Source organism: Tribolium madens, unplaced genomic scaffold, assembly GCF_015345945.1.
Source record: "Tribolium madens isolate multiple individuals breed KSU strain unplaced genomic scaffold, Tmad_KSU_1.1 Scaffold_96;HRSCAF=242;Tcas5.2_LG5, whole genome shotgun sequence".
NCBI classification, from domain to species: Eukaryota; Metazoa; Arthropoda; class Insecta; order Coleoptera; family Tenebrionidae; genus Tribolium; species Tribolium madens.
In genome coordinates, this window is record NW_025401068.1 from 4,878,276 (window position 1) to 4,902,926 (window position 24,651).

General features: G+C 36.9%; 5 protein-coding genes, 1 long non-coding RNA gene and 1 other non-coding gene across 12 annotated transcripts in view; 4 read left to right on the forward strand and 3 right to left on the reverse strand.

Moving 5' to 3' along the window:
- The first annotated feature begins 5,764 nt into the window (after positions 1-5,764).
- Positions 5,765-6,499, forward strand: LOC123013427 (small integral membrane protein 8). Its single transcript, XM_044411923.1, has 2 exons — positions 5,765-6,102; positions 6,163-6,499. Exons 1-2 carry the CDS (start codon positions 6,004-6,006, stop codon positions 6,319-6,321), a joined length of 258 nt encoding a protein of 85 aa, XP_044267858.1. The 5' UTR covers positions 5,765-6,003; the 3' UTR covers positions 6,322-6,499.
- Positions 6,500-6,588: 89 nt separating this feature from the next.
- On the forward strand, positions 6,589-11,465 carry LOC123013425 (zinc finger protein 271-like). The gene is made up of 6 exons (XM_044411921.1): positions 6,589-6,849; positions 6,900-7,658; positions 8,581-9,233; positions 9,288-9,483; positions 9,531-9,698; positions 10,534-11,465. The coding sequence occupies exons 1-6, from the start codon at positions 6,694-6,696 to the stop codon at positions 11,152-11,154; spliced, it is 2,553 nt and encodes an 850-aa protein (XP_044267856.1). The 5' UTR covers positions 6,589-6,693; the 3' UTR covers positions 11,155-11,465.
- On the reverse strand, positions 11,434-14,504 carry LOC123013424 (golgin subfamily A member 2). The gene is made up of 3 exons (XM_044411919.1): positions 14,391-14,504; positions 12,547-14,265; positions 11,434-12,498 (listed from the first exon to the last, which is right to left on the reverse strand). The coding sequence occupies exons 1-3, from the start codon at positions 14,451-14,453 to the stop codon at positions 11,497-11,499; spliced, it is 2,784 nt and encodes a 927-aa protein (XP_044267854.1). The 5' UTR covers positions 14,454-14,504; the 3' UTR covers positions 11,434-11,496.
- Positions 14,505-14,560: 56 nt separating this feature from the next.
- LOC123013428 lies at positions 14,561-15,662 on the forward strand. The gene is made up of 5 exons (XR_006413271.1): positions 14,561-14,711; positions 14,904-14,962; positions 15,023-15,070; positions 15,260-15,306; positions 15,486-15,662. It is a non-coding gene; the product is annotated as an uncharacterized LOC123013428 (long non-coding RNA).
- Positions 14,762-14,837, forward strand: LOC123014024. The gene has a single exon (XR_006413301.1). It is a non-coding gene; the product is annotated as a small nucleolar RNA SNORD36 (small nucleolar RNA).
- LOC123013426 (phosphatidylinositol N-acetylglucosaminyltransferase subunit A) lies at positions 15,341-17,168 on the reverse strand. The gene is made up of 8 exons (XM_044411922.1): positions 17,086-17,168; positions 16,695-17,031; positions 16,409-16,643; positions 16,228-16,357; positions 16,015-16,182; positions 15,695-15,964; positions 15,484-15,643; positions 15,341-15,408 (listed from the first exon to the last, which is right to left on the reverse strand). Exons 1-8 carry the CDS (start codon positions 17,100-17,102, stop codon positions 15,382-15,384), a joined length of 1,344 nt encoding a protein of 447 aa, XP_044267857.1. The 5' UTR covers positions 17,103-17,168; the 3' UTR covers positions 15,341-15,381.
- An 18-nt stretch (positions 17,169-17,186) lies between these two features.
- LOC123013429 (pleckstrin homology domain-containing family G member 5) overlaps positions 17,187-24,651 on the reverse strand; it is a 58,540-nt gene continuing 51,075 nt past the window's right edge. For all 6 annotated transcript variants that reach the window (XM_044411926.1, XM_044411927.1, XM_044411929.1 and 3 more), the window contains 14 exons: positions 22,294-22,394; positions 21,541-21,689; positions 21,425-21,492; positions 21,229-21,375; positions 21,028-21,178; positions 20,563-20,657; positions 20,054-20,512; positions 19,893-20,003; positions 19,638-19,793; positions 19,361-19,588; positions 19,104-19,312; positions 18,539-19,056; positions 17,975-18,096; positions 17,187-17,927 (listed from right to left, as the gene is read on the reverse strand). In XM_044411926.1, coding sequence (XP_044267861.1) covers positions 17,835-17,927; positions 17,975-18,096; positions 18,539-19,056; positions 19,104-19,312; positions 19,361-19,588; positions 19,638-19,793; positions 19,893-20,003; positions 20,054-20,512; positions 20,563-20,657; positions 21,028-21,178; positions 21,229-21,375; positions 21,425-21,492; positions 21,541-21,689; positions 22,294-22,394 — 2,607 coding nt within the window. In that variant the 3' untranslated portion in view covers positions 17,187-17,834. The remainder of the gene's footprint in view (positions 17,928-17,974; positions 18,097-18,538; positions 19,057-19,103; positions 19,313-19,360; positions 19,589-19,637; positions 19,794-19,892; positions 20,004-20,053; positions 20,513-20,562; positions 20,658-21,027; positions 21,179-21,228; positions 21,376-21,424; positions 21,493-21,540; positions 21,690-22,293; positions 22,395-24,651) is intronic.

Genomic DNA, 24,651 nt, shown 5'->3' on the forward strand with positions numbered 1-24,651 from the left:
AATTTTATACAACCCAATAATTTGATTCCACAATTTGTAAAAAAAAAATGTGATTATGAATTGAATTCTGTTGCGGTGTATTTCCAATTTTGAAGACACTATTGTTTAAATAGTTTTTTAGATTATTACTTTTTAATATCGAATTTATGTAAAATTTATTGCTTAGCGGCAAAATCTATTCGACAATAGATGCTAATAATTGCAACAGCCTCTCTCGAAAGTGCTTATTTACGATATCTAATAAAACTGAAAACGTATCACCAGATGTTTTCTTAGACCTTGCAAGGCAAATTTCTTTTGTTGACAGATGAACAATCATTAAGCACGACTTTTTAGCAAGTGGGTAGATTTACTATTGCCTAAGCAGCAACCCATAAATAGCAAAATTTTTGATAATGAATTTTTATTGCCTGTGCATGGATGGTGGCAAAATTTGCTTCACCCTGTATATTGTCCGTTAGAGTCGGATTTTTTTCAAAATTTCGGTTAGTTTGTTGTTTGTCAATTAGTAAAAAGCGCCCGTCAGCACTTCCGGATGCGTTCCCGACCATCAATTTGCTAATTTGTTCGTGCCCCTCTATAATGAGTCGCAGTTTGACGAATGACAAATAACTCCGCCCTCATCAGCACTCCCCGCTGTTCCTTGACCCGTGCAAATCCGCGACGTTATGACGAGTGTGATGCATGAAAAAAATTGAAAAATGGATTCCCGGTGAAAGTCAGAGCGTTTGCCGAAACAGTGGCAAGGCCGATCGTTAAACTAAACGCCTTTTTACTGTCAATATTTTTGCAATTGTCACCTTTTTACGACGCTCTAAGTGTTTTAAAGGCGAGTTTCTCCGACAATTTCCAGAATGTGGCATGAACTGACTACCTTTTCGAAGTATCGCGTGCGTTTTATGTCTTTCACGCCGGAGTTCTGTAAACAGAATCCATTTAATTCGGTACGTACGATACGAAAACATCCAATTCTATTTTCACATAGGTGGGTGATAATACGCGAACTGGCGACGTCGGTGAGGAACCCAGGCTTTATAAGGGACTCAACTGATCAGTACTGCATTTTCAACAAAAAAGTAGTTTAGTGAAATTTTAAGTGAAACAATTTAATTAATATAAGAATTCCCTCCCGGCCAAAACATTTTAAATTTCTTAATTACGTATAAATAACGCAGGGTGATTGCAGGAGAAATTAAACAAACAAATTAATTTCTTTAATGTTGTATACAGGCTGCGCCAGAACTCGCGCCCCAGAGAAAAACGTCATGTAAGGTAAGATACCAAGAACATGGGAAAAAATGTTTAAAAAAAATCTATCTATGAAAATTTCAAAGTTATGAGAGTTTAAATTTTGCACTTTGACTATATTTATTTCTGTTCGAAAAATAATTTTCCAAGTTTTTATGCTGCAGGCTATAAAAAAAATGTCAAAGGTCAAAAAATAAATGTCAAAGTTTTTTGACAGAGAATTTTTTTAAACATTTTTTCCATGTTCCTGATATATTATCTTACTTGAAATTTTTCTCTGGGGCGCGTGTTTTGTCACCTTGTATAGTGTCCCAGAACAATTAAAAATGTAATTCAAATAGATTCGACAAAATGAAATTTCAAGATTATTTTTTTTTTACATTTTGAGTTCTTATTTTCTACCAATTATTTCTAGGAGGCCTTGTACCTCAATCAAATTGGTCTTTGACTAACTTACTAAGTTGGTAACATTGACTATATTGAAAACGTCACACTTTTATAGTCAGTTCACCAATAATTCAAAGATACAGGCTACTTTGATTAGAAATTCATGCATGATTAAGATACCCCTTTTTGCTTCTATATCTACAGATCTGCAAAATCCGCTTTTTGCCGCATCCAACATCCAAGCCAACTTCAGTTCTCCCGTGTGAAAAATCCCGTTTCCGTCGTTCTCGTCGCGCTCTTAATCTGCCCAACTTATCCAAAAATACCTCCCCGTCTCGGTCAAATACGCTTTAACTGACTAAATGCCCTCTATTTATAGCCCGCTCGCGTGTTTCCACGAATTCGGTTACTTTTGCTTGAAATTTCGATCAAAAACAAATATTTAACGTTGAGATTATCCTGATATAAAACCGGCGAAAATCCCCTCGTAGGTGTATTCAATGATACCCGATTTTTCATCTCGTAAATATTTCCCGGAGTGTATGCCGTAACAATAATAAACGCTCCAAAATAGCCAGGCTTGACACTAACCATCGCGAATTTCGTGGTACACTTCCGCGTTGACAGAGGTCGCTGATGGCAAACGAGCCCTCAATTCCAATTTGTAGCTTTCATGAGAGAAAAATACGCTGAAATTGCTACAGACTCATGGTCGGTTATTTTTGAAGAATTAATATAGTTGGCTGGTTATGTAACCGCGCCGGAGATAAATAAAGGAGTATTTTTTTGGTGGGTTTTAGGCACGCCACTGGACGAATTTTATAGGCTTTGATTGGTCGGCAGACGATGCAACTGTTTTAATACACGTGACGAATTCGAAGAGTATTTTCATGGCCTTGCAGATGTAATTGGACTGTGTCATCGGAAAAATTGACTTTTTATGACCTTTTCATGATGATCAATGACGCCATCTTAAAATGTTTTTCCGATTAATAAAACTTAAAAATAAAATAAATCACTCGGAAATTTGACTATCCGGCGCTATATGTGTAACGTAATAGTAGTACACAGCCCGACACAAATAAATTACGAAAAATAATCTAAAATGTGTAATAAACACGAGATGTTTACAAGATTGTCGGATCGCAGGTAGCTTTGTAATTCTATACTCATTAACTTTTGCCGCTTGTAATTATTTTAGTCTTCTATTGTGTCGGCGTCTTGTATTTTTTCAGAGAAAAGTGGTGTTTACAAATACGTCTACGCCACTGTCCGAATAACACTTTTTGTTACATCAAATTTCAATGGGCCAAATGACCTGTCAGAACAAGGCTACCAAAGTAAAATAAACAAAACATTAACTGGACGACATTGACATTTAAAAATATGTGTCAAAATTTGAGATGATACATAATAACATTAAGTAATATAGATAACAATACAACAAACTGTCAAAAAATTATATTGTCACATTTCTAAAAATTTTATACTACGCCACTGGTAATTATCATTTGTTCGAAATTGCAATCTAAATGGTTTGATTTTTTTAAATCAATTTCTTAATTAGGTATTAATCGAGCGATTTATAAAAATTTGCTACACATTCGCAAAAAAACTTGTCGTTTTAACGACCCATTACCGGTAATTACAAAAATACACCCAGATCTTGTTAAAATTCAGGGTCGCACGTTTCCAACGAGTTTCACTCCAATCGTTTTTAATTTGTAAAAATTGCCAAAGTCTCATTAGGAAGTTTTCGCTTTTTACCCAAATTTCCTCAAATGTGCAAAAAATCGCCAATTACACGCGTCGCCGTCGTTGCGATCGGAAAAACAAGAAAAACTATCAAGTTTTTTCTCTAACATGTCAATGACCCTGCGGCGAGACCGTTTCCCGATCCTCAACAAGGACGATGGATGATTGTCCTTAAGGCGCCCGCAAGTCCCTTATCTTTGCAAAACAGTGTTTTAAGATAAAAAAAATGTTATTTTCGAAGTTTTCCCTGGAGATTGGTTAAAAGTTGATTTTTTCGATTGGAAGTTGTTTTCGTGGTGGTACAGGACGACGCCAGGCGTCTCGATGCTGGCGCCATCGCGACCACTATCAATTTACGAGGACGAAAACTCCAGCGCCTTGTCTGGCCTCACTATTATTTTATTGAGGCTCCACTTCAGACTCGCTGTCTGCAGATAAGCAGGGGATTGGCCTCGGACGCAAACAACCCCCGGGAATATTAACAATCTATATTTTCAGGGACGTTGCCCGTCGAAGAGTTGGAGGATGAGGGCAATCGATAGGAAAAATACATTTGTAAATTTTATTGACAAAACGACTTTACTTTACTTTGTGTTTTATTTCAAGATAAAAAATATACTGAGTGTAGTGACGAAAATATCGTTGAATTTTTTATTAAACTAAGACCAAATCAACCAAAGGAATAATAATAATAATAATAATAATAATAATGTTTTTTACGATTTTTCGGCAAAATGTCTACAGCTAAAAAAGGTTTAAGCCACTTTAGACTGAAATTGTGGTACGCCACTGCATTGAGAGAGCGTTTTTTGCGTGAAAAGAAGTGTTCACATTTTCTGTCCCAAAAATGGCTCTATTGGTGGTCACCCTCTGAAAAAATGCATTCAGTTCGAGTCGGCTGCGTTTAATCCAAGTCACGTGACAGACATTCGCGCATCTGAATTACAAATGTCACAAAACAATAACATAACGGTACTGCATCGCCGTCTCCGATGCTAGAGAGCTTAATATGGTGGAGGTGAGTTCAGGATCGCTTTTTCATGTCGGAGGGTGTCTCGTGTGACATTGAGTCGGCGAAAATGTCCCACGATGTCATTAATTTCCCCGAATAACGGAACTCCGCCACATGTGCGCATTTTTGTATAAAATTTTTCCCGAAACAATAATAATGCGGTTGCGACCACACAACAGGTGGGAACTGCGGGTCGTGCCGTCGTAAAGGGCTCGAGGGATTAGTAGGCTGAAAGTGGCGGAAATTCCGTAGCTGTCAGGGATTTTGAAGGGTTTAGTAGCCCGATTTCGGGCCAGGTGTGGGTACTTACCCAGTGGCGATTTTTTCTCACGTCAATTATTGCTTTGTTTCCTAAAAGCATTAATAAAGTGTCACGTTCTGAGGCAGAGATAATATTTGCCCGACCTATTAGTGGACACAGCGGGATAAAAGAGTTTATAGGACGGATCTCTGAAGAATCCCGATATATTTATTTGTGTTGCGTGAGAAAAAATAACGACTCTTTTCTCATTCCATTTAAGTGGCGCTAAGACACGTAGTTAAACACCGAATTTACACACTAATATCTTCATCGAGACGACAAACACACGGGAGAGACCTTTGGCGAGATTCTACTCAAACTGACAATGTTTATTTGCTTTTGACGACTCGATGACAGGTTTATTTGCCCACATGGGATTCATAAATTTTGACTTGAGCCGCTTTAAACCCATTGTGGGAATTCGAACATTTAAAATTTTCAACTCTGATTTCATCCATTTTAAATACATATTATTTATGATTATGTTTACCTACTCTGTAGAAAACTTATTCTAAATACCGAAAATATAGAAACTATATTAAAAAAGAACACTAATTGCTACTACCTCCCCCACAAAAACTTTAATCGGATTTTAGACTTTGATACAAATTTTATTGCTTACATGTAAACCGTGAATGAAACTTTAAATTTATTAATAAACACTAATCCTTAAATATTTTTTGCACGCGATTAGATAAACATTAATTGCTCTTACGTTCATTACTGGGTCCGCGCTCTATTATCTGTTTTATCAATGCGGAATTTCGTATTTTTTAGTTGAAAATTTCTTATCTGTGATTGTGGCTTTACTTTACTAGCCGTATGGGTAAACACAACAATCAAAAATATAGAAAAGAAAAAAAAATAACTCAGTTTTTATAAAACTGTCAGAAAGTCTTTTGCAAAAACTATCGATATCTCCAATTTTCAGTAGGTATCCTTAGTTTTGTTATTTTATAATAAGAAGATACAAAGAGATTTTCGGTAGGTATATCACAAAAGATTAAACTCCCAAACTAAATTTTCCTTAGAATATGCAACCAATAATACACTGATCGTGCCTGCAGCCACAAGTGTTGCAACAATTTCAAATTTTTTAAATTTCCAGGAAAATTCTATTTCTGATAACTACTCACGATTTCTTAGAGCTCGGTGTGATTTCTAAACAATTATTTCCTCATTCAACAAACATTGCGAATCAAACGTCAGCGGGACTTTACTCACTTCCTCTTAAACGTTTTTTGAGGTTATTTTTCTTTCAGATTTTTTGCGTAAATTGCATAAACAATAACAAATTAGAATGAATGAGAAAAAAACCCCGGCGCCTGGTGATGGCCTTCGGTCTCTTAGAAGCACAACATTGTTTAAAGCTGTGAATTTTGAATTATACGTAAAACCTGTGAGTTAGCATTTGTCCTATTGGGTAAATAAATGATTATTAAACTGTTTTTTTTGACAGAATTTGGTAATAATGGGATTAGGGTTGGTGGCTTTTACGGGATGTTTGGGCTATATTGCGTACATGAGGAGTAAGTATGATGCACTTGGATATTATCCTGCCATTCAGGAAGACGGAAGAGAGGAATTTGTAAAAAGAAAGTCGAAATGGGACGATTAAATAGTTATTAGTTTTATACTAGTGTAATTAGTTTTGAGTAAAAAAAATATTTGTTTGGCGCCTCAACTTAAAACTCAGTAGTACCAAGCATCAAACTTGTCTCTTATGTCATTTTTGAAATAAGGTAATCCTTAAATTATTGTTTAATTAATTGTGTAAATAAATTAATATTGTTGTTGATAAGTGTTTACTTTATTCTTTTCGTGTCTTTTAAAACTAATGAGATATTATCAAAATCCATGATGGGAATTTCATTGCGCAAAATCGTGGAGCGCGTCCTGTGTTTACCCAAACCAACAACAAAATAGTGCCTGAAATAGTTTCGGCAATTATGCAAAAAAACTGTTATTAATTAACACAGTCACGTGTCTTATGATGATTAATAAAACCACGGAGTTAGTTATCGATAAAATCTGCCGTTCATGTATGTGCCAAAATGAGAATATGCGAAATGTGTTCGATTCCAAAGAACTCGGCGGCCAAACTTTACAACTCGCTGAGATGTTAATGGATTGCGCTGCTGTGGTTGTAAGTACCCCCGTTAGTGCCCCTTTGCAACCACAGCGGTTGAATTCCAGGTTGCCTCAGGGGACGGCCTTCCCAACCTTTTATGCATAACCTGTGAAGACAAGCTCAACCTCGCCTACGAGTTCAAACAGCAGTGCCAGAAGACCGACACGACCCTACGGGAACTCACCAACCAATCCGATTCTGTAATCAAGGAGGAAACTTGCGATATAGTCGTTCAGCCCGACTTCAACATCCCAGAACTTTACAATGACTCAGATAGCGATGATGACGACTCCAAGTCTAAATCCTTTACGTGTCCCTTTTGCCAGAAGGTTCTAAGGACGAAAAAGGGTCTCCGCATCCATCAGCGACGCCACACAGGGGACAAACTCCGCTCTTGCCACTTGTGCGACGCTCAGTTTACAAGGACCCACCACTTGATCAGGCACATGAAAACCCACGTGAAGGGCGACACGGGGCACGTGTGTGCCGAATGTGGCATGTCTTTCATGAAATTGAGTCATTTGCTGTCGCATAAGAAGACCCACAAGGGAGATGGGGGCGATAAGAGCGATGAGGGTGAGAGCGGGCAGCAGTCAACAGCAGCGGACAATAACAGCGATTGCGATAATGAAATAACGTTGGAGATTAACGAGGATGAGGACGAGGATGACGCTTTGGAGGAGTATTTTAAGCCAAAGACGAAAACGTCGAAAAAAGATAAAGGAACTTATGAATGTAAATATTGTTTTAAGATTATGACGACGTTTGTCGGGCTTAAGATACACATGAGGAGGCATACGGGGTCAGATTTGGCCAAGTGTAAAGTAAGTTAACGAATTACAAGTTGAGTTTGAACTCCAATGTTCACTTTTTTTTGCCTTATAAGCAAGAAATTTTTAATATTTAATGAAGGGGACTGCAGACTAAACATAAACAAATATTCCATTCTCTAGTAGTTTGTATAATTTGCTTTTTTGTTGCCTGTGTCTGTAATGCTTTATAGCAATTAAAAAATCAACTCAGTATTATCTGTGAAAGATTGTTTTGAATGGTTGTTTATATGCATTATTATTTAATAATAATCTTGCACAGAAACCACCAAAAAGTTTTAAAATATGTACATACATATTTGATTTTAGAAAGAAAGATTAAATTTTTTAAGTATTTAATAAAATATTATTGTAAAGCAGACAGAACAAAATGCTGTAAAAAGCTTCATTTTTTAGAAAACCATAACTTTGGGAAAAAAGAGTTTTTAAGTATAGACATTTAAAAGAAGTCCAGATTTCTTTATTAAAAATTTCATTTCAGAGTTTTTGTGATGAAAATGCAAATTTTTAATACAGCAAAGAATTTTTTGTTTTCATTTTAACAAATTAAGTTTGGAAGCAATTTAAAGTGGACTGCAGACTAAACATAAGTATTTATTCCGAACGCTTAACAAATTTTTTACCATCCTTTCTAAAGCTAATTTTGCGAACTAGTACATCGCATTATAAGTAGAATAATTCACACTAAGTACATAATCAATTAATCAAAGTTGTTTTTCTAATCTGAAGTGTATTTGAAATGTTTTATGAAAAAATCTTTTTTGAATATTCACATTTTCCAATTATTTGTTTCTATTGTTAATTACACTATTTAAAAATTACCTCCCTAGAGAAAGATTAAAAAAAATTACAGCTCATACTATGTACTGTTAGAAAAGATTTGCTTAGTTTCATTGTTTCCATCCCATTTTTATAGTTATGTGACAAAAGCTTTACGAAAACCAGCCACCTGAAGCGCCACCTACAAACCCATGGCATTAAAGAGCTCGATAAACCGAAACCTGTCGAAAAGAAGGTAATGGAATGTGAATTCTGCGACCGAAAATTCAAATACAAGAAGAGTTTCAACCATCATATGCAAACCGAGCATGGAATGTCGGACGAAAGCGACGTCCCTCTCAGTGCTTATATTTCAAAAATGAAAGATCCGGAAGAACCTAAAGAGGAGTCGGCTGAAAAACCTGAAAAGACGGACGAGGCAGAGCCGAGTTCGGATCAAGAGACGAAAGAGGAAATTACGCCGCCGACGAAACCCATCCATCACAAAGTCCACGTGTGTCACGTGTGTGAAGCGGCGTTCGCGCGAGCCAATCATTTAACACGACACATGACTTTGCACAGGGCACTCTTGATACATAAGTGTGATAGGTGCGACAAGGCGTATGCGACGTTGGAGCATTTGGCTAAGCATGTGGAAGAGGATCATATTAATAAGCCGTATGCATGTACGATTTGTAATAAGCCGTTTAGTAGGGGGGAGCATTTGATACGACACTTGAAGGTGCATCAAACCGGGAACGAGAAAGAGGATAATTTGACGTGTTCGATATGCGAAAAGACTTTCAGCAGGTATTTTCGATGTTTGATTACTGGTAGCACTGATATAATTTTTTTCATTGACAGGTCTGATCATTTAGCGCGCCATATCAAGATACATTTGTTACAAGATAAGCGGCATGTTTGTTCTGAGTGCGGTAAAGCGTTCAATAGACTCGATAATCTTAAGACTCACCAGAGGATACATACGGGTATCAAAGACACTACAAAGTTGCACCTTTGTATTTACTGCGGCAAGGAGTTTAATAATTCGAGCAATATGGTGAGGAGTTGTTCCGTAAAAACTCACTTTTGAGTGATTTGTTCTAGATTGTTCACATGAGACGACATACGGGGGAAAGACCGTATAAATGCAGTCAGTGTGGTAAGGGTTTCCCTAGATCACATGATCTCAAATGTCATGAAAGGACACACTCAGGGGAAAAACCCTATCATTGCGCGTTATGTGGAAAATCGTTCAATAAGAGCAATAAGTTGGTAAGTACAAAAGCGGACCGCAGACTAAACAGTGTTTCATACAGAGTCGTTTAACCAATTCATTATTATTCGATACAGTGAACAAAAAACAAACGAGACAATAATGAAAGTAAATAATTGATTCTGTCCCAAAGGGAACCAAAGACTGAATACATGACAACTGTATGACGAATCTAAATTTAGAAGCGATTTTGGTATTAAGTGCTCTCTTTGTTACACTGGCACACGGAATTTTGGAGGATTTGTCATTCGACTGACATAAAAATGTAAAACGGGCCTTAGGCCACTAACCTCACTTTCGGTTTTTGTAATTTTTATCTTGATAGCTGGAGAAAAAATGACAACAAATCAAAATCATTTATTGAACTTATATAAAAATACATACGTATTGCTGGCATTATTGTTTCGGAAAATCGACACCAATAATAAATTTCAACTAAAACTTTCAATTTTTAGTTTCAAACGTCAATTAACTGACAATAAAGCGTGGCTTACATTGACATTTTTTGAACTGACATGAATTTGATGTCCAAAATTTCTTGTACGCCACTGTATAAAAATTTTAATTTTGTGTTGGAAAGTAAATTAAATATTATGAAATTAAATATTAATGTAAATGTTGTATTTACGATAAGAAAGGTTCCTTTTTCTAATTGCATATTGTAAACGCTTAAATCAATAAAAATATCGTAAGCAACAACTGGAATAGCGGACGGCAGATTTTTGAATTTTTTACGTAATCAAATTACTGCGTTACTTATTAAGTATGGTGTTTTGAATCTCATTTTAAAGAAAAAAAAACACAAATTATGTCTGTTTTTTTTTTAACGTCCAGTTACGCCACACTCGCGTCCACACCGGTGAGCGGCCCTACGTGTGCAACATTTGCGGACGGGCCTTCACCCAATCCAACGACTTGGCCCTTCATATGCGTCGTCACACGGGGGCGCGGCCTTACGCCTGCGGTATGTGTCCGGCGCGTTTCATCCAATCCGGACAACTGAAAACCCACCGACGTACTACGGGCCATTGGGTGGAGACTCAGCCGGACCTGAAAGGGGGCCACCGGGTCGAGCCCGTCACCCCCGTTATGGAACCTACACCCATTAGGTTCAAGACCCATGGCAAGAAGAAGGATGATGAGGTGGACGAAGCAAAGAGCAAAATTTTAGCCCAGACGATGGGGTTAATGGGACCGTTGAACGTCTCAGGGGAGAATCTGGTGATCGATCCAAAAATTGTTGAGTTGCAGAATTCGGGATTGATCAATTTGATGGGCGGAGGGGAGGTTAAGTTTAAAGAGGGTGGGTTTGTGGTGTCGCAGGTGAAGAGTGAAGGGGAAAAGGTTCAAGGGTTTGGACAAGGGGGGTCCGTGACGTACTCGATAGTGGCGCCGGTGGCGAGTTCGACGACTTTTACAGCCGCGGATTATAGCAATTATCAGAATTTCGGTTGAAGGGGTGGTTCGGATAACAAGAGTGGAGAATAATTTAAGTGATAACTTAGTTATTGTGTGTTTGAGTAAGAAATAGTGTCCGAGAAATTACAAAGGGGAAACCCGTGTGACTGATGTGCCAGTTTTAAAGTAGTTTTGAACTACACAGCTGCCAGTATGGATTCGGTTTGCATAGTCTGATCAATGTATATTTGTCAGTTCGTGTTTACTATTAAGAATCTATAAATAAACTTAATATATTCTGATACGAAAAAAGGGCGAGTTCATTTACACATCAGGTGCCATTATGTAATAAATTTTAATCAAGCTATTTAAAATAACAATATAATTACAATATCCCATTTATACCGTAATAAGTTGGCCCGAACACCATGGACAATGATGTATATTCTCAGTTGGTTGTATCAAATTACTCGTTTTAATCTCCGACAAGAGTGCGATTATCTCTTCGGCAGTTTCCGTACTTTGATTATCACTTGGTTCGACCGTAATTGTATTCTGTGCGATTTTATTTATTTCGTTATTGATTTTCGCGTGTTCTTCGCAGAGATGATTGTTTTGGTGATGTTCCAGCAATTCGGACGGAACGGTCCCTTTTTCAAGCATAAGCTTTTTCACCAATTCGTTCAATTTGTCTAACTTGGCCTTCATTAACTCCCGGTCATTGGCCAATTGGGACAATTGCTGGTCTTTTTCGATCGTCTTTTGTTTCAAGAGACTCCTTTGTTGCTGATAGAGAGCCACATACTCTCCTATCGTCTCGGTTTCACCTTGCAATTGCAACACTAGGTGTTCGAGACGTTGCTTTTCTTCCGTTAAATTGGCAATGTCTTCCATTGTTTGCAAAAATTTTTCTTCCAAATGTTTCATGGCCGACTCTTTATCTAAAACAATTCCGTTATGGTTACTATCAGTAGCGTCCTTAGTTTCATTCCCCTCCAACTCCCGATTCCTCATTTCTAATCTCTCCACTTTCTCTTCCAACTCTTTTACGTCATTACTGACATCACACGACACTTGCACGCCCTCCTTCAGTTGTTTTATCTCATTATTCAATTTTTCTATAGTTTGATTAGCTTGAAACAATTCGGTTTGCAACGCTTGTGAACTATGATCTTGTGCTTCGTAATGTCTCAACCGATCGTTTAACTGTTCACTTTGAAGTAATTGTTTGTCGAGTTGGGTCGAACTTTCCCGAAGATGCGACAACTCCTTATCTTTGATTTCAATCGCGTCGGCCAATGTTTGCAGATGGATTTCGGTTTTTTGCAACTTCTCTAACAAGTCCTTATTATTGCGCTGTTCAATCGTTAATTTTTCGGTCAATTCGATTTTATCATTATTCTGGAAACAAAACTTCAGTACAAGCTTTTCAAGTCCAGTGATACTCACCAACTTGATGAAAACTTCCTGCATACTATCCATCTGATTCTTCAATTCGGTGTTTTGCGAAACTGCTCGAGCCGCTGCGACTTTATCACTCTCCATAATGGCTAATAGTTTAGCACTGTCGGGTTGGTTGGTCCTCAACTCTTCTATGATCCGCTCCAACTCCCTTATACTCTCCCCTTTTGCTTCCAACTCCTTCAAAAGCAACTCCTTTTCGTTTGCTACCTTAACATTATAACCTTGTAATTCTACATTTTCACTTTTGAGTTTCTCGACTAATTCTAAGGCGGCTTCGAGTTCGGCTTTTGTTTCACCGGTGGGTTTCTGAACGGCAAAGGTCACTTGATCATTCTGCAAACTTTGCAATTGTTTCTCCAATTCGCTAATATGTTTTATCCTGTTCTGTTCTTGTATAGCCAGAGATTCGTTTTCTTTCTGCAACGTCTCTAATCGATTCGCCAGACTCGACAATTGTGCATTCAACTGTTGTGCATATTGCTGATACTGTAGACTAGACTCTTCCCTCTCTTTCGACAAAGTTTTTACAGTGTGACTCAAATCGGCGACTTGTTTCTCAAGAGCGAATTTCTCCTGCGTCAGTTTTTCGATCTCACTGCTGTCTTGATCACCAGTTGTGAGTTGCTGGATTTTAATATTGGCCATAGACAACTGGTTTGACAACTCCTTAATCTGTTGTTGAAATTCCAAACAATTCTCAGAACTACTTTTGAGCTTTTCCCTTGCCTCAAGCAAATCCTGGAGCAACTCTTCTTTCTCATCTTTCATAGTTTGGTAATTTTGTTTCATCTTTTCCAACTCGGAGTTTTGCTCACGTCCCATATTGTCGTATTGCGATTTCTCGTTTTTAAGGAGTGCAACTTCACGCTCCAGGTCTGCTACCCGTGACCTAGAGGTTTTCAATCGGCCTTGCAACTCCTCGCATTCGGCTGTTTTTTGTTTCGCAGACAACTGGAACTGGCTCAGATTTGCAACTAATTCTGTTTTTTCCGCTACAAGAATTCCTACAGTTTGGACATGACATTGTAACTCTTCTCTAAGAGTGCTAACTTCATGTTCTACTATAGTATCAGTGTTAAGTTCCTTGTCTTTTAGTTCCCTTTCTAATTGGTTGAGTTTTGTCTGGTATTCCCTTAGAGTAGCGTTCAATTCTTCTGTTTTTAATTTTTCTTGATTAAGCAGTTCTGCCAATTCTTGATTCCGGATTTCCAGCTGTGACTCGATCCTAGGTGGGTCATTTTCAGTGCTAGGACTTATTAATTCAGCCATCTGGTCTTGCAACTGACGCAGACTCTCAACTGTTGACAACTGGGGACTTGGGGAAGAATTCTGGTCAAATTTGACGCTGTCAAAAGCTTGAAAGTTCGTAATTTCATCATTTTTATTGTCTTCAGGTACTGAAAACCCCATATTAAGGTCACTAGTAGTCTGCTCAGTCTGTTGGTGTCCATTGAGATTGTTTAAGGGCGTGATACTCGCGAAAGGGTCATTGTTTTGTGAAATGTTATCAAAAAATGCCGCTGGTTGCTGATAACCGTTGTTAAAGTTTACATTACTGAAGTAATTTGGAAGTTGCGTTGGTTCATTCACTGCATTTGTAAAACTTTCCACAGGTGTCTGTTCCCGACTTGTGGGTGGTGATTCAACACTTTCGGGTACTTTCTGGGGAGTGTTCTTCTTTTTTTCCTTTTTTAATTCCTTGAACTAAAAGCAAAACGATGATGGGGCCTAATTAAACAAGGAGGCTTTTAAAAAAAGCGCGTGCGTTTTTAAAATCACGTAGACGTGTTAGAAGCTAAAAAAGCAAAAATGAAGTTTTTGTTAATTACCTTTTTTCTTGCAGACGCCAATTTTTGGGCTTTTGACACATCTGCCATATTTTTTGTTGACATGTGTCAAACACGTCACTTTTAAATGTCATTAAAATAGGGAATTTTACCAAGCGAGGTTGGCTTCCATCAAAATAGGGAATTTGACAAAGAGAGGTTGGTGCAAGGGTTATATAAGTCGCGTTATTTTGGCAACGTCGATATTTTTTGAAGGGTGTTTGCTGTGTTGGAAGTTATGTGATGATGATGTTCCTCGTGGAAAATCTTTCAATAGAAAAACAATCATTTCATTTTTTACAACTCCACATCTCTAAAATGAAGGTAAGTTTTAGGGTTTCTATGTTGATTCAAGTATTTTTGCAAAAGTCGCATTATTATGATGATTTTTTTCATTTAACCTGAAAGTCTCTGTTGACATAAAAAACGAGCTTTTTAATACTGACTTTTTCATGAATTCTTAGCGTTTTAAGAATTATGAATTGTATTTTTATTGATTGTGTTGTTTGTTTGCAGATTACGTGAAAATTGAAGATTTGCTGTTAAAAAAAGAGATGGCTTCTTGATTCTTTTAGGTGAGTTGCAATTGTTTTGTCCTAGATTTCCAGAGGTATGTATTTGTATTTTTTTTTTAGATTGTTCGCGAAGAGAACTCCATGGGAAAAAAATGAATACTAGCCTAGGTAGGTAATGAATTTAGTTTGTTTGTTTACAATCTGAGATATAAATGATGATTAAGTATTTGCTATCTGAATTACTGTGCAGATAACTTTTACTACCACCATAAAAGTAAGACTGACGTTGGGAAGTGTTCTCACAACAAAAATCTTTGTTTTTTGGGTTACTGATTTTATTTTACTTTTTTATTTCAGTTTATTGAAAATGTGGAAAAATCAAGTTGTATTATTAAAACTCTTAGGTAAGTTTGCATGTTTATTATTTTTCTTTTTTCATTCATTAACTATGATGTTAAGAATTTCTTCACCTGATAATTTCATTCATTAACTGAAGACAATCGACTCTGAGGATTAAAGTTTTTTTATTAATTAATTTAAAAAAGGCAATCATGTAAATTATAATATATCTTTTTACTTACAGGTCGCGACTTATAAATGTTCTCTTTACTTTTCTTTTTATAATTGTAATCCCTGGCGATGTCAATGTATTCCCTTGGGTATATGTATTCCAAAAACAGCAACAGGAGATAACACAAAGAGACTGCCAATAAAAATGGCCAAACACCACTTGTTTTGTAACTAAAATAAAAACATAAAAATCAAATCGAGTTTCAATCTGATTAATCTCACCTCCATAACTGCTCCTGTAACGTCTTACTCCTTTCTTGCATAACGTTGTGATAGACGATTTCTGTCCGTTTCGAAACGTTCTCCCAATTGTAATAATTTTTTATCCTCAAATTACATTCGTAAGGGCAATTAACTCTGTTATTTTTTAAATCATCAATTGCGATTTCAAGAGTTTTAATAAGAGAAGGGACATTAGGTTCAGTCAAATAAATTAAATCCTCAGGCAACACTTCTGGAATTCCCCCAACTCGCGTTGACACGACTTGTAGTCTATAAAAAGTAGTTATGTGACAGGTTTAAGATATTTTTGCCAATCAAACCCGCATGAAACTGCTTCCACTATAGCCATACAATAAGCCTCAGTCAAGGAAGTGTTAAGGAAAATATGGCCTTGGATTAGAACATTGCGAACTTGAGAATGTTCCAAGCTACCTAAAAGGGTGACCCTATCGTGCAACCCTTGTCTTTCTCGAATTTCCTCGAGTAATCTACAAAATTAAATGTGAGACGAAAAATATGTTTTTTGTTATTACCCGCGCTTAGGTCCGTCACCTGCTATTAGAAAATTAATACTTTCGTATTTATTGCACATTTCTGCAATAATTTGGGCAGTCAAATCCACACCTTTACGATATACTAGTCTTGAAACGACCACTATAGTGACTAAAAAAATAAAATTTAATATAACAAATTGATGAAACGCGGACTTTTTACTATATTTGCTCGATCTTTGGCTCGGATCTGGCATAAACGCACATGTATCAACCGCATTTGGTATCACAGACACCCTTTTACTGCTGACTTTTGCCCTTAAGACTGTATTTTCTTTCCCTGTGTGTGAAACGCAAATCCAGTGATTACAATCAGTTAAAGACATTTGTAATAATTTGTTTGTTATAACTGCACTGGCGTCAGCAAAACCAAACAAACTGTGGTCTGTAAAGACAGTCTACAAATAATAAATTGATGTTGAATCGTATTTCCACGAATGATTATTTACCTTTAATCCCATTAAATTCCCGATTACCAACGCCTCGTGTGCAAGGGCTGAAAAAGCCGAATGGCCGTGAATTATTTCAATTTGTTCCCTTATCAAAATATTGCGAATTAGAGGCACATTGCATATCATTGTTGGTAAAATCGATTGATTATAAAACACCCTAATTGGGAGATAATAGACTTTCAAACCGTTAGTTTTGTACCGAATTCCCACACAATCGCCGTAACTGTGTGTCATAACGACGACTTTGTGCCCCTCGAGGAGTAAACACTGGGAGAGGTTATAAATGTGTTCTTCGACTCCACCCATGTTGGGGAAGAAAAAATCAGAAACCATGCTACAAATTCATATTTTATAATCCACTAAAGGCGTTGTAATTGAAGAAAAATACCAAATTTTGTAGCCCATATTTGAGGTTATATTGACATTTTTTAGGGAAATTCGACAATATAAGTTTTTTGGTTGGCGTGACTGGGAAATTCAAACCCGATGTGTAGTAATGCTGTTTATTAGATGTTCTCAATAAATATAACAAAGATACATTTCGTTTAACTTCTTATTTCTTTAATAGCGTAACTAAAATAAATATAGACTTCTTAAGCAAAAAAATAAATATAAAATTTTATACCAAAATATAAAATTCATTGTACTATTTCGTTTAAAACAAACGATTTTTCCTTTTATAAAGCGGTTGTCCACGCGTTAACCGCAGCATCGGTAATTTCTTGAAAAACACAAAAATTTCCAAAAGGCGTTTTTCGAGAACCTACCTGATGCTTCGATTTCAATTAAAGCGGTCTAAATTTCTAAATCCCTACTTAAAGTATTATCAAAATCTTTAAATATTAGGCCAGATAGAACTTTTGATTAGGTACAGTATTGCTTAGGTTTATCTTGGAATGTAATAGGAATGTAAACGTGCCAAACCTTTTTGACATCTAATAAATTTATTGTTTTCGTGATATTGTGGGTTCATTTTGGTCCACAGTGGCTTTTGTACAATCCGTATAAACCCAAGCCGAGTTTTTCGATTCTCTTTCAATCAACTAGACATTTTAGTAAATCTAGTACTGTACAGACTATAAAGTTGAAGAAGAAAAAGATCACTATACAAGACACAAGGGAGTTTATAAATGTATGCTAGGTGTGGTCCTCGTTTGGGGGCCTTTGCTCCTGACTACTGCAATTCCAGGACAAACGTTTGTGGATGCTTGCATCTCTCGTACCGTTTTTCTACAATTCAAATAATCACAAAACATACAAAATCAAACTTTAGTCACCTTTATATCATCCACAACACCCGCAGTATGATATCTCTTATCATTTCTATAAATTCGCTTCATGGCTTGGCGATGATGTCCTCTGCTAAAAGATTCGCACTGATCCTCTGAAGGGGACACACCTAAACAAAACAAAACGTGAAACACGAGAAATAAAAAATAAGCAAATAAAAACTGGATGAAAAAACTGCAACCAATGTCTGTCTTGTTGCAGTACGACGTGTTGCATATAAGGGAAGAAGCTTATGCAAGTGCTATTGCGCTAGAAAACTACCCTAAGTGGTCTAATGATAAGTTTTGGAAAGTTTTGTATCAGTCAAAGCATTACTCTTTTTCGCATTGATAAAAATCAAATACAGGTTGATCCGACTTTTGTTCACCCTCTACATTCACTAAACCCGACCCGCATACAAAACTTCTAAAACTAATTGTTCACATTCAAAAGACTCACAATAAATGAAATTACGTAGGCTCACAGTGTTCTTCTTCTAGAGTGAACGAAACAAAAAACGAAAAAAATGTTACATTTTGTACAGAACGAGTCAAAATCACTGCCACACTAACCTGCAATCACCGGCACGTCAAAATCAAAACTAGCCGGTATCTGACTGGTGCTCGCTGTTGAGTTCACATGTCTCGTCTTAATTAACGGCGGGTTTTTGCTTTGCGAGATGGCCAGCCCCCGTCTGAGGTTGCCTCGGGTCGGGGACGGCGGCGGGTAGGAAATCCCCCGATGTGTGGGGCTGAGTAAATGCCCCCCGTTCTTGTTGTTGGGCACCGAGAGGGTGTTTTGGTTGAGACTGAGACTCATACTGCCGACATTGGGCGAGCCGAGGGTCAAGTTGGGCAAACTTTGGCCCAGGCTGCCGAAGGGTTGAACGGAGAGTGTGTTGGGAGTCTTGCTGAAGAGGTTGCGCTTGAAGGAGTTCTTCTGGGAGACGGGACTCTTGTCCGGAGGAAGTGGTTGCACTCCTTCGTCGCTGGAAATCGATCCGGTGCGGTTCTCGGTCTCGATGGAGACTCCGCGGGAGGCTTCTTTCGCTGAGCCGACAGACGATTGGTCGTTCATTTCGACAGAACCGCTACAAAAATGACTTGAAAAAATTCGGTAACAGTGGAAAAGTTGTACCTGTGACTGTGGGCAAGACTAGAGACTCTACTGGCACGGGAAGACGTGGCGAGGGGCGACCTGGGGGCTAACTGGAGACTGTGATAGTCACTTTCTAAGTTACAGTCTAATCCGTAGTCGACATCTAGACTTTGTTCGTCCGGAATAAACGTCATCTGCTTGGCTTGAGCGTACAAGGCTTGAGCTTTAGCGATTCCGTCTTTCCAACCCTGAAATCAGTATAATTAAATCCTGTTGTTTTTTCTCATGAATCGTACTTTGATTTTTTTCGCATCGTTGTTTTGAAGAATGAAAGCAGCCACAGCCATGTCAAATTCGTTTTTATAAATTATTGCCAAGCTTGGGGTTTCTCTTTGTAATTCTGAAACGACTAATCTATCAACTAGATACGGTTGACGCACGACTCGCATAGTTGCGCCCCCTTTTTTCGTCGAAGGCTTACAAATCAGAAGCATGTCGGTGAGAAGAAAACAATGAACTTCCAACTAGGAAAAAACTATTTTATTTCAAATATATATTTGCAACAAAACAAACCTTGGAGGCCCCAGTGTCTTTTAATTTTAAGTCACCTTCAAGTAAGAGATGCCTTTTACGTTCTGGGTGACAGTTCAGCATAGGTCTTGTTAAATCTAGATGGGAGTAAATTTTTTCTTTCTTTAGGATTTTGTCAATGTCGTCGTCTTTTGTATCCTGGAAGAGAAAAATGAAACGGCGGTTAGGCTTACCGAGACCGGTAATCCAGGTAAGCGTTAAACTTTGTTTCAATCTGTAATAAATCATCACTCTTACCACTATATCATAACTTTCTATCCTCGCTATTATCCCCTTGAGTCTTTCTTTGTCCTGTTTGTGTTTCAAACTCGCATTAACGTTGATAACAAAATCATCGACAATCTTAATCTGAAATTGAACTCACTTTATCGCACCCTTTTGCCAAATTCCTTACCAACCATCGTTTGTAGACTTTCCCTTTCGACGTCCTCGTCCGTATTTTTCAGAATGGCTTTCAGCAAAAGCCCGTATTTCGTCAGTCTTTGCATCGGTTGCACTAAAATGTCCATCAACCTCAACCTATTGCACTCTTTCTGGCTTTCGCACCACGTAAGATACGCTGTGAACACCTCGCTGTCCATGTTTTCGCGACAATAATGTTGACACCGCGATTGTTCCGCACAATACTTGTAATACGGTTGGAAAGTTTCGTGTATTTTCGAGAAACCTTCAGCCATATTTTCGATACAAGTGGTTCGTTTATGTTGTCGCATGTCCCTTATCAAGGGGAACAGCGTGTTCCGCCAGAACATCACGTTCGCGTCTAAAATTTCCGTTATGTTGGAGAAAAGTTTCTCCCTGTCTATTTCGATGAGGAGTTTGTGCGATTGCAAGTCTCGCAAACATGCAAGAAATAACTGGAATGAGCGGGAGTTAAATTGAGGCCGACATGAGACGGATGACTTACGTCCGTTACGACCTTTAAAGTGCGGATGTAGGAGACTTCGCTGGTTATTAGTTCCCATAAGGCCGTCTGTTGTTGCTGCTGTTTGTCGTTAAGCTCTGGAATGAAGAATTTAAACGAAAATTATTCTTCAAATCTAAAAAATCGATATTTTGGCTCAATTGCGAATCTTCTAATTCCTCGGATAATTTTATAAGAAATATGGTCGACTTTGAGCTATAGTTACCCGGATTGTCACTACTACTACAAATTCTCTAAAATCGAAACTTAATTTTAATTAATTATTTTTTTTATATAAATTGTACACTTAATCGGCGAGTAATGGCTAAAGTAGCAAAAAATTGACGAATTTCCTGAGCGTTGATAAAATATTGAGCAATTTTTTAAATAAAAAAATTATTACAATGATATTTGCGTTTTTTAATGAGGAGCTAAAGCTTGTTGTAAAGCTATCCTTTTTTTACTTACCACTACTGTCAACGATATCTCTCCAATCGTCCTCCAAATTGTGCAAGGCATCCAGCGAAGGACACTGCCCCGTCGGATAGCTTACATTATTCGGAATCCCTTGCTTCGAATATTTATCTAATTGTTCAATCAAAGCCTCATATTTATTATCCTGAAATGACTATTCCCATCTCAATTCTTTAAAACCCCTGGGAGACTTACTTTAGTATTCCCAAAGAAGGCATGAAGCCGTTGTTTGATCTGTTTCTTACTTTGATCACCGTCATGTAGAGATAAGGTCGAACTGGCCACAGCATTCGGCTCTTCTGTACTTGAACTGAAGAAAGTGTTGGTCCGAGGGCGATAACTCTGTTTGTTTTTATTAAGAAAAATTTATTTTCCAACTGTTGCAACTTACCCCCGATTGTTTTCGCGAATGATTCCCGTAGAAAGGTCCCGCGACCTTTTTATTGCTGGTTTCTTTGGCTGCAAACAAGATTAGAACGGCGCCTCCACCAAAATTCAATTATTTACCTATGATTCGGATGTGTCTCCCGACGAGGTGTCCCGTGTCTAGGGTGAAAGAGACAAACGATTCGGTGTTGGTCTCTTTGTCCAAAAGCCGGGCTTCGCACTGTGACAGATCGATGTTCCGAAGATCGCACATTTTTGCCAAGGCTTCGCTACAGTCAAATAACGGTAATTAAAACGGGCGGAATTAATTGGATTGTCTTTTAGTTCGCAGCCGCCTTAATAAGCCTTCAGCTAGGCAAATCCTGTTGCTAGGACGACGGCACAACCGTGTCCTTACTAGGACGAAAAGTTCGACAAGGGTAATTTTTAAATCAATTAAGGATGAAATACGCGTGAGCGCGCGATTTATGATGTAGAAACGGGCCGATAAAAAATTACACATTCCCGACATAAAAAGCGTTTTAGTTCTTCGCTGTATACTCTATAATGCTTTCATGCGAATTGATGTAACATGGAAAAAGATAGCGCTTTCATTAAATTATATTTTTCTTCAAAAACACCATTACTCACGACGAACAGATAAATATCGCACGAGGAGCTTTAACAGCTCCCGTAGCGGAAGCGCCGAATTGATGATACTAGCAAGGAGATTATGCCAGGGTTTATTCAAACTCGAAACTGATTCATTTTTAAATTTCGATTACTCAAAAAATCCAAGTGTTAAATTGAGTTGTTAAGTGTATGACGAGATAATGTCTTAGCCGATGATTTATTTTAATAATTCGGTCAAACAGATTAAAGGAAAACACTTACTGTAACGAGATCCCGTGTTGAGCGATAAAAAACAATTCATTATCCCAAGTAGCTTCATCTCCTACTTCGAAATTAACACTGAAACATTCACTGCTCGATTTCTGAAAACGAAAACACAATTAGGTTAATCGAGATTTTGTTAATGGAATTCATAGACACTGATTTCAAGACGGAAACAATTCCTGGAATGCCGGAAATTATGTTTACGATGCTTTATTAACTCTGATGTAAACATACAGCTTTTATGCAGTGTTTACACCACATAATATTTGACTCAAAGATTTCCAAAAATGGTATTTTGGGGCGTATTTTTACAAATTTAAGTGATTCTAAGCCGAAAGCTTGAAATTGTAATTTGTAAGTGATTATCAAGTCAATAAAGTGTAATTATTTTGTTGTTAAGGAATTTAAATTCAATTAACTACCTCTTGTTTCAGTACAATAACTTAAGTAGAAGTAATTAAGTTTAAATAATGACACTTTTTTTAGTTTTTTTAGTTACATAATTGAGTCTTTACCTTCACCACATTCATAAATACTAATTACAAAATTAAACCGTATATGACTTCATGGAAACTAACACATGAAATGAAGAAACACGTGTTTTAGTTGAATCTTTGTATAGCTTAGAACGAAATAAGAAATATTAATTTAAATATAAATTAATTAAGTATAGATAATTAGGTATTTATTTTGTATTTGTAGTATTAATTATTTATTAACTATTTTTATTTATTTATTATCTTATCTTGTTCATTGTTCAACACTTTATCAATAATAATAATTGTTCTAAAATTAAGTTCTGCAGTACCACATGGAGGTAGTATTTACTATCCTAGGTCCATGGTTTACCACATTACACATCTCTGACATTAGATTTCATTATTGAATTTTACTTTGATATTTATAAATATCATCCAAATTGACTACAAAATTAGTGAGGATTCAATAAAATTTTATATTGTACACGACGATAAAGTTTTTATGATCTTTTTAAGCATATTAAATTAAATTGCTCTCAAAGATAAAATTCAATTTTATCGTCTTGTATAATAAATAACTATTATTATACAAGACGATAAAGAAATTGTTTATCTACGAGTGAAAAAGGTTAAGTTTACGAGTGACAAAGTCACGAGTGGACTTCTTTTACGAGTAGATAAACAATCTTTATCGTCGTGTGTAATATTTCGTTTTATTTTGTACAGTTGGGAACACGGAATCCTGGGCAGTTTTTTCTTGTCATTTCAAAAATTGTCAATGTAGATGCACCTTTACTGTCATTATAATTGACTGAAATTAGTTGATAAAAGCACTCTTTAACATTGAGTACAAAATAAATAGTATTTATTTACGACTATGAAATATTTTCGATTTTTGGTATTGATAAAGTTGACGTTTTAAATTATTGATAAAAATGTCAAATTGCATTCAAACAATAGATCATACAAGGAAAAGTTGTGGAACGTTAATTTATATTCCTCGAAGTGTAATATGAACTACATTATGATTGTATACATAAATATGCATATACGTTCAATAACATTATAATTTAACAGTCGTAGATAAACATATTATTTTTGTCTAGTATCGAATAATACCTAAGTGACAAAATTTTAATTTCAATTTTTTTAATGTCTAAGCAAACATTGTTCTAAGCCATGTTTTTTACGGCGTGAAACATGAAATCTTGGAATATCAGTTAACATATTTATTTTTGAAAGGTTTACTATAGTAGGTACTGTAAATCTAGGCTTAGACGACGTTATTTTCTTAGTTCCATTAATCATTCTAGTTATTTTGGTATATAAAGTGTCATTCTCGTGCCTATCTACATAAATAACCTGTTTATTACGTCTCGGCATAGTTATATGATTTTAGGTCTCATTGAAATCACTTCAAAGATGCAAAATTACGAGGGTCGTGCCCTTCTGTAGGACCCTCTATGAGTTATTTGCTCAAGAAACTTAATTCAACCGCACGTCGACTTCTCGCTATAATTCAGCGAGCGTTTCATTTACGGAAAAATATCTCTAAACTCGAATAAAACAGTTTCGTAAGAATCGTCTCTGTTTAGTTGAGAGTAAAAAGTGCTGTCCGAGATCCCCAATTCGTCGCGTTGTTTTTCGTAATCTCCGTCGACATTTGTGTAACTCCAAGGAAATCCATATCGCCCGAGGGATGCGAACGGAAGTGGCAGAGAGAAAGGTCAATACATCAAGGGACAAAACTTGTCCGGAAATATAAAAATGACGTGTCAGTGTGGTCATAAGCGAGCTTTAATTAAGTGAGGAAAGCTTTTATCGGCATCCCTGGTGAATAAGAATGGTGGCACTCTTGATAGCGCTAAAAAGGCTG

What these genes read in the sequence shown, in the direction of transcription:
- LOC123013424 (XM_044411919.1), bottom strand. Translation starts at nt 14,453, where the DNA reads ATGTCAACAAAAAATATGGCAGATGTGTCAAAAGCCCAAAAATTGGCG. An exon ending in TGGCGTCTGCAAGAAAAAAG is followed by an intron (nt 14,266 to 14,390) that starts GTAATTAACAAA and finishes TTTTGCTTTTAG; the next exon opens with TTCAAGGAATTAAAAAAGGA. An exon ending in AGGAAGTTTTCATCAAGTTG is followed by an intron (nt 12,499 to 12,546) that starts GTGAGTATCACT and finishes TTTTGTTTCCAG; the next exon opens with AATAATGATAAAATCGAATT.
- LOC123013425 (XM_044411921.1), top strand. Translation starts at nt 6,694, where the DNA reads ATGATGATTAATAAAACCACGGAGTTAGTTATCGATAAAATCTGCCGT. An exon ending in CAGATTTGGCCAAGTGTAAA is followed by an intron (nt 7,659 to 8,580) that starts GTAAGTTAACGA and finishes CCATTTTTATAG; the next exon opens with TTATGTGACAAAAGCTTTAC. An exon ending in TGCGAAAAGACTTTCAGCAG is followed by an intron (nt 9,234 to 9,287) that starts GTATTTTCGATG and finishes TTTCATTGACAG; the next exon opens with GTCTGATCATTTAGCGCGCC.
- LOC123013426 (XM_044411922.1), bottom strand. An exon ending in CCAAAGATCGAGCAAATATA is followed by an intron (nt 16,358 to 16,408) that starts GTAAAAAGTCCG and finishes TTATTTTTTTAG; the next exon opens with TCACTATAGTGGTCGTTTCA. An exon ending in ACATTTATAAGTCGCGACCT is followed by an intron (nt 15,409 to 15,483) that starts GTAAGTAAAAAG and finishes TTTAATCCTCAG; the next exon opens with AGTCGATTGTCTTCAGTTAA.
- LOC123013427 (XM_044411923.1), top strand. Translation starts at nt 6,004, where the DNA reads ATGAATGAGAAAAAAACCCCGGCGCCTGGTGATGGCCTTCGGTCTCTT. An exon ending in TTGAATTATACGTAAAACCT is followed by an intron (nt 6,103 to 6,162) that starts GTGAGTTAGCAT and finishes TTTTTTTGACAG; the next exon opens with AATTTGGTAATAATGGGATT.